Consider the following 14,998-nt stretch of genomic DNA (forward strand, 5'->3'; position numbering starts at 1 on the left):
TGGAGTGCTAGGGTGCCCCTTCCCTCCTTCTGATACATCCAAGAGGAAAAAAAATAAAATATAAAAAATACTGGTGCTTGATCTTGATCTTGATCTTGATCTTGATTGAATAATTGATAAACTCCAACTGGAGTATCACTCAATATGTCTGTTAATTAATGTTTAACCCTGGGTCTGCACGTAATTAAAAAATTTAAATCAATTTAATAGTATCTGATTTTTATCTATACAAATTAAATTGTTATTTTATATAACTTGATTTTCGGAGTGGATCATATGCACTCATTACACAAATATTTGAACATTGTGTCAACAAGAAGGTAATACATATGGACTAACCGACGTACCATGTTAAAATACCTAATTTACATATCAAGGTTATTTCTTGATACGGATCAGTGATCATGTGCATTGATCCATATAATCATGAGACAGAACAACAGTACTGCTCTGATGACATGATGACAGTGATGAAATAAACAAATGAAATAATGATGAATTTACGAACAATATGTACAGTTTTCCTCCTATTCAACGCAGGTTTGTATAATATTTAATAAAAGCTTAACTTCATATAAACATAAGCAATCTTTATTGTGTATTTGTATTTAAAAAATTATAATTTAATCTCGTTCGTTCCCTCCATGATGCTAGCCTACCTAGCCTAGGCCCTTTGACTAGTTTGCTACAATATTATACAGTACCTACTCACATCCAGATTGGTGTTACAGAAAAAGGGGACGTTTCGCCCCAGATGAACCTCTTAAAACAGTAGATTCATACAGTTAAGTTCAATTTATGGCTAGTATCTGCATCTTATAGGTTTCTCAATTCGAGAAAAGGTCTTTTAAATTGTTTTTATTTTATAAACTTAAATTTTATATTTGTGGATTCTCATGAAGTAATTTTTTAATTGTTATTAATTACTGTAATTATAATTCTATGATAAGAAACCATTAATGCATAAACAAATGAATGGACGGTTGGCGTATCGAAAGCCTCAACACTAGAATATCGACGGTGACGAGATTAAACGTTGAATTACTGTGACGCACACAGTTGACTGTTACAATACATCAGCAATAATAGTGTATTCCTTTTTTTTGTATTTAGCATTGGCTAATAAAAAGGATGTCTTTGGAATTCATTCTATTACCTTTGATACAGCTGATCTGCAAGTAATCTCCAGTGTGGACAGCAATTTACAAGTATGGGGACAAACGCATGAGTGCCATAATGTAAGAATTTAATTACGTAACAAGATAGTCAAAATCCCCATATCCACTTGTGATGCCTGCATCATCATAAACCATAAGCATAATAATACCGTAACTGAAGTAACATAAATACAGGTGCCACAGTACAGAATATTATGATACTGTACATATATTATGCCATTTGGAGTTGAGCTGGGTGATTGCTACTAATTTTTGTTTATGTTTAAATTAAAGTGCGAGTTGATCATGCTAAAAGAGATTCATAAGTCTTCTCATGTACAACTTAAGATGGACACCAGGTATAGGACCAAGCTAGTGGTGGTGCCAGATCATGCTTACCATCTTAATACAACGAATGATTGCAGGTACAGTATTATTTATTTGTTTTTTTGTATTTACAGAGACTTAGGGCCTGTTCAGACCTACGGAGTTATGCTTTTGTATCGTAATGTACAACTCCATAGGTCTGAACCAGGAAAAGATTAGTGGAAGCCACCTCTTACGACACTGATCTTTCGTTCGTTACAACAGTTCAAGCTACAAGTTTAGTGAACGATGCTTACGATATGAAAGTCATACATCAATGATTTAACCTCTAACCAATCAAATTTACTCCTGCATACCAGATGTTCACCCAAATCGGTGACACTTCAGTTTCAAACGAAAGCATTAGTTAAGCAAATCTGAACACATTGCTGTTACAACGCTAATTATAATATGACATTGCTTGCGATACGAAAGCATAATTCCATGGATCTGAACATACCCTGTTGTTAAGTCTGTTGTTACTATTGCCTTCTTTAATAGGTCATCCATGACTTTGGCCCAAATTGACGTAGGTTAACTGGTCTTTGTAAATGGTAATTTCCCAAACAATAATAAATGATAATAGTACAGTATAAGTAATAACAGTTCTTTGCTTAGATGTAGGCATATATAGGCCTACTGTACTGAAAAAAAACCATTTTAATTTCCCTATGCAGTTAATGCATGAAGAAATTATGATTTCTTCATGGATGATATTAAAGATTTTTGCTAAAGCTTTGTTCCTGTTAAGACAACTCAAGGACATGCAACCCAAATAATTTGGACCAATCACAATCACTTGTAATTGGTCAAATTACTTGCCTTGGGAGTATGTCCTTGCATTTGATACCCAGTAAAATTGGAGAACTTTTTAAACAGAGGGTTTTACTGTTTAGTATTTTGTATTCCTTGGAGCAAAATTTAATTGGTCTGAAATAACCTTCCTTATACTGTACTGTAATTGGAAAAACCCTTTTGTTTAAGTTTTCAAGTTTGTACAATGTACATTACTGTATTTGAAATCATACCCGTAATTGATTGATTGTTTTCCTGTTGAATCTTGTGCTATTTCATCCCTTTGTTTGAGTACAATACCTACCAGTAAATTCTTAAACAAATATAGTCATGTCAAATTTCCCATTCATTGATATTATTACCAATACTGTATTAATAGAAAAAATTGTAAAATAGTGATTATAGCCATTTGATGTCTCGGATATTTACGAAGCAGGGGATGGAATTATAATGCTTTTCTTAATTTATCTACACTATTTACTGTAGATAGGCTAGATACTTTCAATTCAAATTTACCTTAAGTGTTGAACAAGGAGAAAAATGAGCTATGAAAACAATACTATCAATGTAATTGATTTACTGATAAATCAAAGCAAGCCTATCCAACATTGTATCTCCACTCCACAATTACAAATGATAAAATATGTAACAAAAATAGCATTACAGCATTCAACATTTTAAAGAAAACATTTAAGAAAACATAATACAAACATCAAAAGATCACAGACACATTGTGATGTGATGAACTATGACACTATTTCAGGCCCAATAAGAATTTTTAGCTATCAGCACCGTAGATAACAAGAACATTTATTTAACATTTTTTTTTTTTCAAGTCAAACGTTAATTTTATCCTCAAAACCTTTTATCTTTTCTGGATCTCCCTCTAAAGTTATGTCAATAATTCTCAAATGAGTAAATTCTTTTATCTTTACTTTTGTTTTCATTTTTTCGCAGATTTGATATTCATTTTACAGAGAACAGTAACTACAGTTTATTTGTAAATGTTAACGACATGAACAACAGCCAACCAATCAAGTGTCATCTGATAGACCCAAAAGATATTGATTTATCTTATGTTCGTAAGTTAAACAAAAAATAATCTAATTATAAATACATGCTCTTTTCGAAACTAAACTTTCCAGATGAAATGAACGATGAAATCATACTAATTATAAAATCTGAGATTTCTTGAATACAAACATTTTGAATGAAACGGGTGCCTAGAATTGAGAGAGTTGATTTATCTACCTTTACACTGTCAGCAAAAATGCACAGTTGAACATTTAAATTGTGTTACCCGAGTCATACTATACTGTAAACCTTCTAATAGTAACCCACACTCTAATAGTAACCCAGCCTAAAAAACAATCAAAGAGGGTTACAATTAGAAGATTTACGGTACTTGGGAAAGCATAATGTAGAATTATAGGCCAGTGTAGCACCATGGACCTACTGTAAAATCCATGGTAGCACTAACAACTGACAAATTTATCTTGGTTACTAAACCACAGGAGCGAAACAAACTGCATAAACCAGAGATGAACCAGTGTTCACAGTTTAAACATTATTGCATACGTGTTCCTGGTTTACTGTTTTAAATTATAAAAAATACTGATGACATTTTGTTTCGCATATTATATGAAATAAAAAGTTTGGTTTAATTTAGTTGTTTTATTTAAAAAAAATCTTATTCATGCGTAGTAATCGTTTTTTTGTTGCCATTAAAATAAATTTGTAGTAAGTATAATAAACAAATATTATGTTGTTGATTTATTTTATAGCTATTTTAGTTGCAATTGGAATATATGTTGTGTTAGCAATTCTTTGTCTGCTTAGCAATGCTGGAATAAGGTATGTTTATACAGTGTTGATTAGCCTTATGCAGATCATGGGGTATGGATAGTCCCTCTCTAACACTCCCAACATTGATGGTCCTCTCCCTCATCCACTTTTTGACAGCGACACCCCAAATAGAAGTACCAATAGCAACTTTCAATGACTGACAGTGGTACGTCATACTTTCAGTAAGATTTGAATGTGTGTGAAGACAGAAGAGACAGATTTTGTGTCATTTTGATTCTGATAAGGAAAGTGATTGTAAATGATGAGGCTGATTAATCCAAATTATTCTACTGCAGTTATTGGAGGACTGTACTACATTTTGTTATAAACCACTGGTTTAAATGCAATGAATTAGCAAGCATTTTTTGGATAATCATACACACTGTTTATAGCTGGGAATTCCTAATACACAACTACGTTGTAATACATTTGCTGGTACAAAATAAATTCATTTTTTATTGCAGTGAAAAATGGCATTAATCATTTTTACATGGTCCTTAACAAGAGAATGACAGTGTTTATTGTGTTGAAGACCATTTAATAAGAATCATGTTGCAACTTAACCTTTTTGTCATTATTAAGACATTATCAACATTTTTCATATTTTCTGACAGGAGACAGTTGATCTACAAGATATGCTGTTGCTTTGGTACCAGTAGATTAGTTAATAATGTAAATATACTATATATATTTTTTTTTAAATCACATACTGTACATTACTGATACTAATGTTCTAATTGTCGATTTTGGTTCTAAGTCTATGATTGAAATGTTTCCCATGGTTTTAAACTCAACACCTCTGCACAGATACAGTTAAAGATAGGTCCCGACTTAGACACAACGCAAGGATGTAAGCACGCGGCAAGTAATGAAGATGAACTGTCATTTGGTATTGGTCAACTCACTTGTGTTGTGTCTACATCTTTGCGTTGCGTCCAAATGGAAACTAAGCTTAAGTCGCTTAACAAAACAATTTGAAGTTTGGTTTAGCATTTATTTTATAGACATGATTATTTAATAATTTATGGTAATGTACTATCTATAAAGATTTCAAATTTGCCTTGTACCTGTGCTGATATAATAATAATAATAATTCAACATTTATTAATATGATTATGCTTTGAAATTCCCTGTCTTAAAACACTCGGTCACTTATTCTAATTAAACATGTTCACTGATATTGTTAATAGGATCTTGGTGCACCTGATGGTTCATTGAATGAGCATTCAAACTCCATAAACCCAGAAGCTAAGGCACAGAAACAAAAATCAAAACGCCTCAAATCTTTGGACACTTTTCGAGGGTAGGTAAGACTTGTTTTTGGCAAGAAGAGGATTTGAATATTCTCATTCATCCAAGTAGTATTAATTTAGAAAGATATCAATTTAATCCACTGGACTTGTTTTGTAAAAATACTAAAGGACATTTTTTCTTGGTTTAGGTTTGATAAAATAATAAAATTTATATGTTATACAAATGTGCTTTACTGTTGATGACAATTGAAACAGCAATATAAATATAACTGAAAGACAAAACTATTGTACTGCAGTTACTGAAGTATGTCAACTGCAGATATTGTAAAGACTTTCTCAAATCATACGTGACCGAGGCTTGAATAGTCTTGTCCTATAGTACTATATTTTACCTAGGCGGAAATGGACATATTCAGAATAACCCAACTACTGTATATCATCATAAAATCATTTAAGCCATGCCAATGCCATTTTTGTAATAAACTCAACTCATTCTCATAAATATTTAAAATAATATCATTTGCAAAAATAATATACTCTTGTAATATTATTTTGCATGTTTTTAGGATTTCTATTATAGTAATGATATTTGTAAACTACAGAGGAGGTGAATATTATTATTTTCAACACTCCCGTTGGAACGGTTAGTACATGAATTTATGTTCAATTTAGTTCTCTTATTCTTATTACTGTACATGTGAATAGGTTATCATCTACACGACTACTACTTCCTGTCATTGTTCATTCTTAGTGTGAACTAGTTTATCTAACGTTATGCTCCGTATGGTATGGCAAAGTTGAAAACCTTACTGTAGTATTGGTTTAAGCGATAATTGTATTTGTTGCTGTATTAATTTACTTTGTAAACATTTATTTTGGTACTAAATAAATAATTATTAGGTTTCAGATATTATACTGTAATATTTTGATTATCTTTCAAATTGATTATATATAAATATCTTATTAGGGCAAATAAAAAATGTTAGTTTCACATCAACTTCCTCATCTAATTGTTCAAATCATGATTATGGTTAAATACCATGTATAGTTTGTCGTAAACCTAGCTTGTATTAAGCTCTTTCTACACTATCAAACTTGATGTGACAACAAAATGTGATGTGCCCATATATGACAGGCCCGTAGCCAGGAGGAGTGTTTATGATTCGGTCGAACCCCGCCTTTACAGTGAACCACCTTAACCGACTGCGAACACCCATCCCTGACATGCCCAATACCTCACCCTCATCTCTGAAAATCCTTCAAATACGTGGCCCACAGTATTCGTAAATTGAAAAATTTGTTAATTTGTGAATAACTCATACCTTTTTCCCTGTATGAGGGTACATCGAGCGATACGTGTCTGCAAATGAATTGCTGATTTTCACCTGATAAATAAATGTGACCCAAATATTTAGTGTCTGAACCTCCTCTTGACAGAACCTGGCTACAGCCCTGTATGTACATGATGATGTCATATCACTACCATATTTGGGCATATCACTACCATATTTAGGCACATTAACCTTTTTTTTCAAACTAATTTGATAGTGTAGACAGAACTTTAGAATTTCTGCATCACAATAAAATCTTAATCCTAATACCCTATTATTTGTAGGTTTTCTTTGTTTACTAGTGTTTTTTTAAAATTAAAGTTAGAATTTGTCTTTACTGTTTGTTAGTAATATTTCATTTTTATTTATATTTTCTTATATTTTAGGTTTAACTGTTGCTGATCTTGTATTTCCATGGTAAGTACAAACATGAGAGATATTTCAATTTCTAAATTATCTTTTCTAAACATTCGTTAGAATTATTAACCATTTTACGTCAGATAACTGATGGTTGCTTTTGATCAATCAGAGGCCTGGCATACTGCATATGTATCTTCTATATAATAATCGTCAACTTTTAGTGTGGCTTTTGTGTTTGATATGGTATGGTATCAAAATGCTATATTAACAATATAAAATAATTTGATATTTAGTAATGAAATAAATATAATGGTTTGTAAATTATTATATTCATATTTTAGGTTCATCTTTATCATGGGTACTTCTGTTGCACTCTCCCAAAATGTTTTGAAGCTGAAAGGTGTGTCTCCGAAACGCTTGTTCCTAAAAATAGTTCGGCGAACGGTTATCCTTTTTGGTCTTGGAATCTTCATGAATTCTGGAGGTAAAATTAAACCTAATATACAGTAATTTTACATGACAACAACCGACTTTAAGTGTTTATGTTTAGGTCCATTGATTCAGACATTCATTAAATTTTCATGCTTACTTTCTTCTCCTTCCTGACTTAAGTCATTCCCTATTCAGGGGACACCCCTATCCCTATTCAACATCCCTTAATAAGGTAATACTTGCCTGTGAATGGAGCAAGGGAAAATACACATTTTTACACTACAGTCAGTCCCTATTCAGGGGACACCACCTCCATTAAGGGACAATTTGTTGAGTCCCAAAGGGTAGGGGTTCTATCAATACTTTTTATAATTAAAACTTTACAGGCCCATCAACTTTCTTTTCTGATTTTGCAGGGTTTTCTCGTCTGATTTCCCTTTATCTGAAGGGCCTAGATGCATTTTTAATACTAGGTACATTATACCAAATTTATCTTAATCATTTAATTTAAATTCTCTCTTTAACGTGTGCAGTCAACTATTGTGATTCAAAAAATTTATCATTTTTTATGAATAGGTTTAATTATATTCTTTTATATCTTGACATTTTTTTTCAATCAATTATGTTTGAGTAATGTTCTGTTTTGTAATATTTCCCAATTTTGTTATTTATTTCAGGTAGAAATGATTTAAGTGTTCTAAGAATTCCAGGTGTATTGCAGAGATTTAGTATCTGCTACTTTGTAGTCGCCACGTTGGAGTTAATATTTGGTAGAAAACCTCAAGGACAGTATGAAAATCTCACGGTTAGTAAACTAATAAAGGCCACACAGACGAGCGGTAACGGTAGTAAAATATAGAATCTATGTTGTTCCTTATGGCCATTTACACAAAGCGCGGAGCGGACGGGTGGGTTTCGCTGAGGATAGAAACAGATTGTTCGTGGAACAAGCTATGCGGTTTTCTGCTTACCGTTACCGCTTGTCTGTGTAAATTGGCCTTATGTCTACTGCTAATTGTTGTAGTCTTCCATTTTCAGTACCCAGCTCATGAGGCTTAAGCAGACATACTGCCATTGACCGTTATTCCTGCATCTATTTCTCTGGGAGAAAGTCATACTCATACTCTTCTGATTTCTATATGCACATTTTAATTAATTATTAATTGTCTTTCGTAGCCTCGTTGGTACACGCCATTGCGTGATGTAATTGATTATTGGATTGAATGGCTTGTAATGATTGTTCTGCTGGTGGTTTATTTCTGCCTCACTTTCCTTTTACCAGTTCCAGGCTGTCCAACGTAAGTAACCAAATTGTTAAAGATGTATTGTCCCCCTGAAATAATAATAGTTATCCACTTTGACCAAAAATTAGATGATAAAAAAAACAAGGCCATATACATGGCTGCAGTCATGTGCACAAATTTGAGTTAATGTTGACCGACCGACCAACATAGTGAGCTGTAAAAATTTACCTGAAAAACTGTAATCACGCGACTAAAAATTTACCTGAATAAACTGTAATTTAAAGCAATAATAGTCAAATTGGCTGCCAGTCAATTGGTTGATTTATCTAATTCCTACTTTGAAGAAACATTGTAGAGTAGCTACTAATTTACATCCTTCATAGTTCATCTTATTTGCAAACAAAATTGAATTCATATTGAAACATAATTTCTCAGTAAAGGAATAATAAAATATAAATGAAATGACAATACAATTATTAAAGTTCAATATATAAAGTTTTATGTTTTATCTTCCACACATACTATGTTTTTATTAATTACTATCAAACTTGTTAATATTATATTATTACTTTTATGTATTTTTAATGTATGTGTGGAGAATATTTGTTGAATAAACGAATCTATGAATAATATAATTTTAAGATATATTTATGTTATTGAATTACTTTTTGCTCTTTTCAAGTGGGTACATAGGACCAGGAGGTTCACTTCAGCAGTTATCCAATGAGACGGTTGACAACTGCACAGGAGGTGCAGCCAGGTATATTGATGAGAAGTTGTTTTCCATCCACCATATCTACCAGCATCCAACGTGTATGGTAAGCATTGCCACAGTTTGGTTACTTTTACTTTACTATTGGGGTTGGGATAGGAGGACCCCTCTTATTTTTTTTTTGGTTGGGGGGGGGATGGAGAGGGATTGTCCCCCTCACATATACACCTAAAAATTATAATAAGACAATGTAAAATTATTCTTTCTCAATTTTATTATCTACCTTCACAATTGTGTATATACACAAACAGTGTTAGTAAGAAGATGATTGTTTTCTATTTAGGTAATATATAAAACAAGAGCTTTTGATCCGGAGGGTGTGTTGGGATCAATTCCATCAATATTTCTTACGTTCCTTGGCTTACAGGTAAGTCTCAGAATAATGCGATACATATGTATAATTATTTGAATAAACATCTTTTATATTGGTAGCATTAACATTTATATTATTAAAATTGTTCTCTTAGAGCAATAATATTATGACAATGGAATTGAAAAAAAAATGATTTTGGTATAAATTTATTTCTAACTACTTCATAACGATAGAAAATAATATTCATCTACTTGATTTTAATTACATATTTTACATAATCTACTGTTTTGTGGTTTAAATAGAAATTGTAGCTTTGTTTTCTTTTATTTATTATTAGTTTATATATTTTTTTTCTTTTTCGTATTCGTATTTAATGTTATATCTTGGGGTGGGTCAAGTCTTTCTGACTTATATGACCCTCCCCCACATGATTACTTCATTGTAATTATTATCCTGTATTTTATTGTGTATTGTGGAAATAAATTGAATTGAATTCTACCTCTAATGATTTTACTGTACTAACTGTATTTTTGGGTAATCACATGCAGTGTGTTAATTACAGTGAATGTGCCATATATTTACGAAACAAACTAAAATCAAACATTGCAGTAAAAAGAAATACTGTATAGTTACTGCAGTAGGATAATTTGACATGATACCTGATTGAAATGCACTCATTCTTTTTTTTTTTTATTTCAGGCTGGAAAGATTTTCTTAGTATATCCAGGATATAAAAGCAGAATTAAAAGGTTCTTTGTCTGGGCACTGATAACGGTAATAAAAGATATGCATAGCTTAGCAGTGTGTTTTTAAGGGCAAATTGGTGTAATATTATCAATTGCCTAGTTTGACAAAAAAATAGTGTGATGTGCCCAAATACGGTAGTGATATTACATCATAATGTCCATATATGGGCACATCACATTTTTTGTCACATAAAATTTGATAGTGTAGACAGAGCTTTAGACATAACATATTAGCCAAAGGCTATAAAGCAACATACACTTGTTTTGTTCAAACCCTAGTAAATAAATTCTTTTCAATACAGTAACATGTTTGTCATTAATTCAATTTCAATGCCAATGATTTAAAACTTTTCTTGGTAAAATTGTAAATACTGAGATTGTTTTACTGAGATTTGCTGAACAACATAGTGTTGGCCATCTACAGATTTACTTTTTTTACAAACAAAATGTTGTTAGATATGCTTTACCACAGACAATAAAACAGCAGTTAAACATTGGTCATAAAACCAACGTTTATGCAATAAAATTGAATTTTATTAATCATGTAATTTATAGAATGTTTATATTATATAGTATTTTAAAAGGCTTGTTATATCATTTACTTATGTATATGTATGTATGTTTCTTTATTTTAGGGTGCAATTGCAACGATCCTTTGTAAGGGAACGAAAAATGATGGATGGATTCCAGTAAACAAGAACTTATGGTAAGAAAATTAAAATATTATGAAATGCAATGTGTTTTGTTTTAAAATAAAAAAATTATGTTGCCCAAAAAGTTTCCACCACCCAAAATGTGAGTTGGTTTTTTGTGTGTGTAATTGGGCATTTAAATTACAGTACGAATTCATTTTCTATAGTGTACCAATTGTTTTGGGTTTTTTTTTTCTTTTTTTTGGCCCAGTAGTAGTTTAGCAAGATTACATAATCATTTATAATGTATTTAAACACAACAAAACAGACAGATCCGGTTTTTCAATTTATACTATTCTTGGGCAAAAGAAACAATTTTGTTAGGCTTTATACAACATAAAATGAATACAGCAATTATAGTGTACTGTATATTTGATTATGTTATTTAGTGTAAAAGTGTTTTAATGGTTCAGTATCCTTTAACAGCCATCATCTAGTCGCAGACCTTGCATTCTTAAATATTCCTCTGTGGAAGCCAACTTTCCACCAAGACAAAAATATAATGCACTAGACATCGTATAGTATGCTAGACTAGTACTAAATCTAGCCGTGTACACTACTAATATTTATTTTTCTTTACACAGGTCTATTTCATTTGTACTTGCATTGTCAAGTATGGCATTTATCCTTCTCATTGCTTGTTACTATACTATTGATGTGGTCAGGATTTGGTCAGGTGCTCCCTTCTTCTATCCAGGTAATTAACACAATCTGTTATTGGTCAGATGTTTGCTCTACTCTGACGTAATATGTATTTTATTCTATATGTAATACTGTATTAGACAGGAACCCACAACCTTCAGATCATCATATGGAAAACAATATGTATGAAAAGTATCTAGATTTATATAATTAATCTCAGGGTCATAGTCACCATTACAGTTGGTAAGGCCACTTTTTCACAGAGGCCTTTGAAAAAAAGTGGCCTGCACAGAGATTGTTCCCTTTTCTCGCGAAAACCACACACAACTTTATTTCTTGTGGCTACATCACTGAATCCTCAAATGTAACTACATTATTTTAAATTGTTGAATTTCGTAATGGTGGTACCATCAATCAGGCAATCCTTGCACATGAAGCAGATAAGAATAGGTTCAAACAGCGTATCTGATTGGCTGATTGCTGCAACTATATTGAGCGGTCCCTCTCCTGAGCTGTGTTGGAGTTCAATGTCTATTTCTTTTACAGATAGTATGTCTATGAGGACATAAAATATGTCTCAGTATGACAAATAGCGCATGGATTTTGAAGCAAGAATTGTATTAAATGAATAACGTTTTGTTAATATCTCTTTGTTTACATACAGGTATGAACTCCATTTTCCTGTACATCGGCCATGAAGTTTTCCACGATTACTTCCCATTTTCTTGGGTTCCGTATGTGGGAAATCATACCGAATATCTTGCCATGAGTCTGATTGGAACCACTCTATGGGCACTGATTGCTTTCTACCTTTACAAGGTGAAATTCTTTTTAAAGATCTGAAGTTCGAACTTTTGCTCAGTCATGCATCAATTATGTAAATATTTTAATTTACTTCAATTCACTGTACTCAATACGATGCCATTATAATAACCAGGATGTGGGTTTTATTTGCGGTGTTGTTTTTAAAAAGTTGGAATATTTTTAGTTTAAGGACCCTTTTCAGGATAAACTGTGAAGTGAGTCAGCAGCGGCCAGATGCCAATAAAGTGGCTATGTATTCCAACATCTATGCCTTAATCTCATGGGATAGAAGAATTGGGGGCGGGGCATTTTAAAAAAAGTGAAATGTTACTAAATAATAACCAACATATACTATACATATAGTATTCATTAGCATAATTAAATGAAATGCCTTGTTTTATTGTTATCATTATTTATATTGTATTGGGTAAAAGCTACATTCAGATCCAAGCACCAGCAGGTTGATTCATCTTTCAAAAATCAGTATAAAGCTCTGTTTACACTATGTGATGTGCCCATATATGGACACGATGATGTCATATCTCTACCATATTTGGGCATACCACTACCATATATGTGCACATCACACTTTTTTTGTCAAACTAGTTTGATAGTGTAGTGCATATTAATTTAGTTATTTATAGTTACCGTCAATCTTCTAATTGTAACCCTGGGTTATTATTCTTTGATTGTTTTTTAGGGTGGGTTACTATTAGAAGGGGGTTACTATTAGAGTAGTGGGTTACTAGTACTAATCTTAAATTAGGCACCTGAAAATAGTAACCCACCCCTAACCTTTCCGGTCAGCAACTCATAGCAAAATAATAAAACAGTACGAATAAACAAATTTGATTGAACTCTAACTTTATTTTATAAACTCAAAAACACTCAATCCTCCCCCACTCCTGAGATCAACATGCATTATCTCAGTATTTTCAAAATATGGCTGCATCATAAGTTTTTGTGAGTCTAATAGTAACCCCCATGGGTTAATATTAGAGTAGTGGGTTATTATTATAGATTGACTTATAAGGTGAGTTACTATTAGAAGGGGGGTTACTATTAGAGTGTGGGTTACTATTAGAAGATTTATGGTAGATGTTGGATTTTGAAAGAAATTAAAATTAAGCAAAAACAATATATAAACATATATTTTACATGGTAGTTTAAGTCATGTATAACAAAAAAAAAAACAATTCTATCAAGAAAGTTGGTTTCATTCAATTCATCATTTTATAAAATAAATATTTATAAATATAATAATTAAGCCATGAACTATTTTCGTATTTTTTAATTTTTTATGAATAACAATTAATAATCTATGATTATATTATTATCATTTATATGTATATATTCATAATAATATCATTATGCATATATACATAATAATGAGTCAATTATGAATAAATAAAAACAAACTCCGTGAATCAAGCCATTATGACACTAATGTAAACTTTATTTGTTCATCTGCATAAATACTATTTACAATAATTATGTATACTCTTATCAGGGGTGTTGACAATAAATTGACCAATCAAAATGAAGCAAATAAAAACGATCAACCAATCAAAATAAGTGATAAGTTATGTCAGAATAGCCTATGAAAAACAAGAGACTAATTTTGTTAATTAACATTCATATAGAGTAAATTATGAATATCAGTTTCATAAAATATTTTTTGTTGTTGTTTATTTTAATTTAAATATTGATGTTAATTAATATAGTAATGTAGTATTAACTTTATGGCAATATTTTAGTTATACTTTTGTTCAAGCATCGGGTTGCTATATTGTAATCATATATTTTAATTTAAATTATGGACAGATCCATTAGGCATTATGTATAAATAAATCTACTTGATATATCAAATACCGTTTTGTACAATGTTTGTAAAACATTGACCAATTTTGTTTACTTTCCACCATTTTTTCTTGAATCATTACATTTTCATTGATGAAAAACAAGATACGACAACCAATTCGATTTAAACATCTCATTTGGACACTATCACATAAAATGTCGATCGTCAGTAAAAAAAACGTTTTACTGTAATGGAATAGTCCAAGCAGGTGTAGTATATTGATATGGTAATTACGTGTGATTTGAACATGAGGAGTATTTCGTGTATTCCACGTGAAAATAGACAGACATGGTGGGCAACGGCACACCGGCGTGAGAGGATTGTTGATTAATTACATGTACTGTTTAGTAGTAGAGGTAAAAACAAACTATATATTTTGTATTCA

At 31.5% G+C, this 14,998-nt stretch overlaps 1 protein-coding gene across 1 annotated transcript; it reads left to right on the forward strand.

Annotated features, from left to right (window-relative positions):
- The first annotated feature begins 448 nt into the window (after window positions 1–448).
- LOC144844835 (heparan-alpha-glucosaminide N-acetyltransferase-like) lies at window positions 449–14,615 on the forward strand. The gene is made up of 18 exons (XM_078701923.1): window positions 449–540; window positions 1,114–1,238; window positions 1,452–1,582; window positions 3,276–3,400; window positions 4,103–4,172; window positions 4,778–4,835; window positions 5,354–5,466; window positions 5,983–6,059; window positions 7,134–7,164; window positions 7,449–7,591; window positions 8,217–8,344; window positions 8,716–8,837; window positions 9,466–9,601; window positions 9,839–9,922; window positions 10,568–10,642; window positions 11,250–11,320; window positions 11,891–12,003; window positions 12,613–14,615. Exons 1-18 carry the CDS (start codon window positions 492–494, stop codon window positions 12,789–12,791), a joined length of 1,830 nt encoding a protein of 609 aa, XP_078558049.1. The 5' UTR covers window positions 449–491; the 3' UTR covers window positions 12,792–14,615.
- Window positions 14,616–14,998: the final 383 nt, after the last annotated feature.

This window comes from Antedon bifida, chromosome 6 (genome assembly GCF_963402885.1).
Source record: "Antedon bifida chromosome 6, ecAntBifi1.1, whole genome shotgun sequence".
Lineage (NCBI taxonomy): Eukaryota > Metazoa > Echinodermata > Crinoidea > Comatulida > Antedonidae > Antedon > Antedon bifida.

Coding starts and splice junctions, on each gene's coding strand:
- LOC144844835 (XM_078701923.1), top strand. CDS start 492: ATGATGAATTTACGAACAATATGTACAGTTTTCCTCCTATTCAACGCA. Junction 1,583..3,275: donor AATACAACGAATGATTGCAG/GTACAGTATTAT, acceptor ATTTTTTCGCAG/ATTTGATATTCATTTTACAG. Junction 10,643..11,249: donor TTGTCTGGGCACTGATAACG/GTAATAAAAGAT, acceptor TCTTTATTTTAG/GGTGCAATTGCAACGATCCT.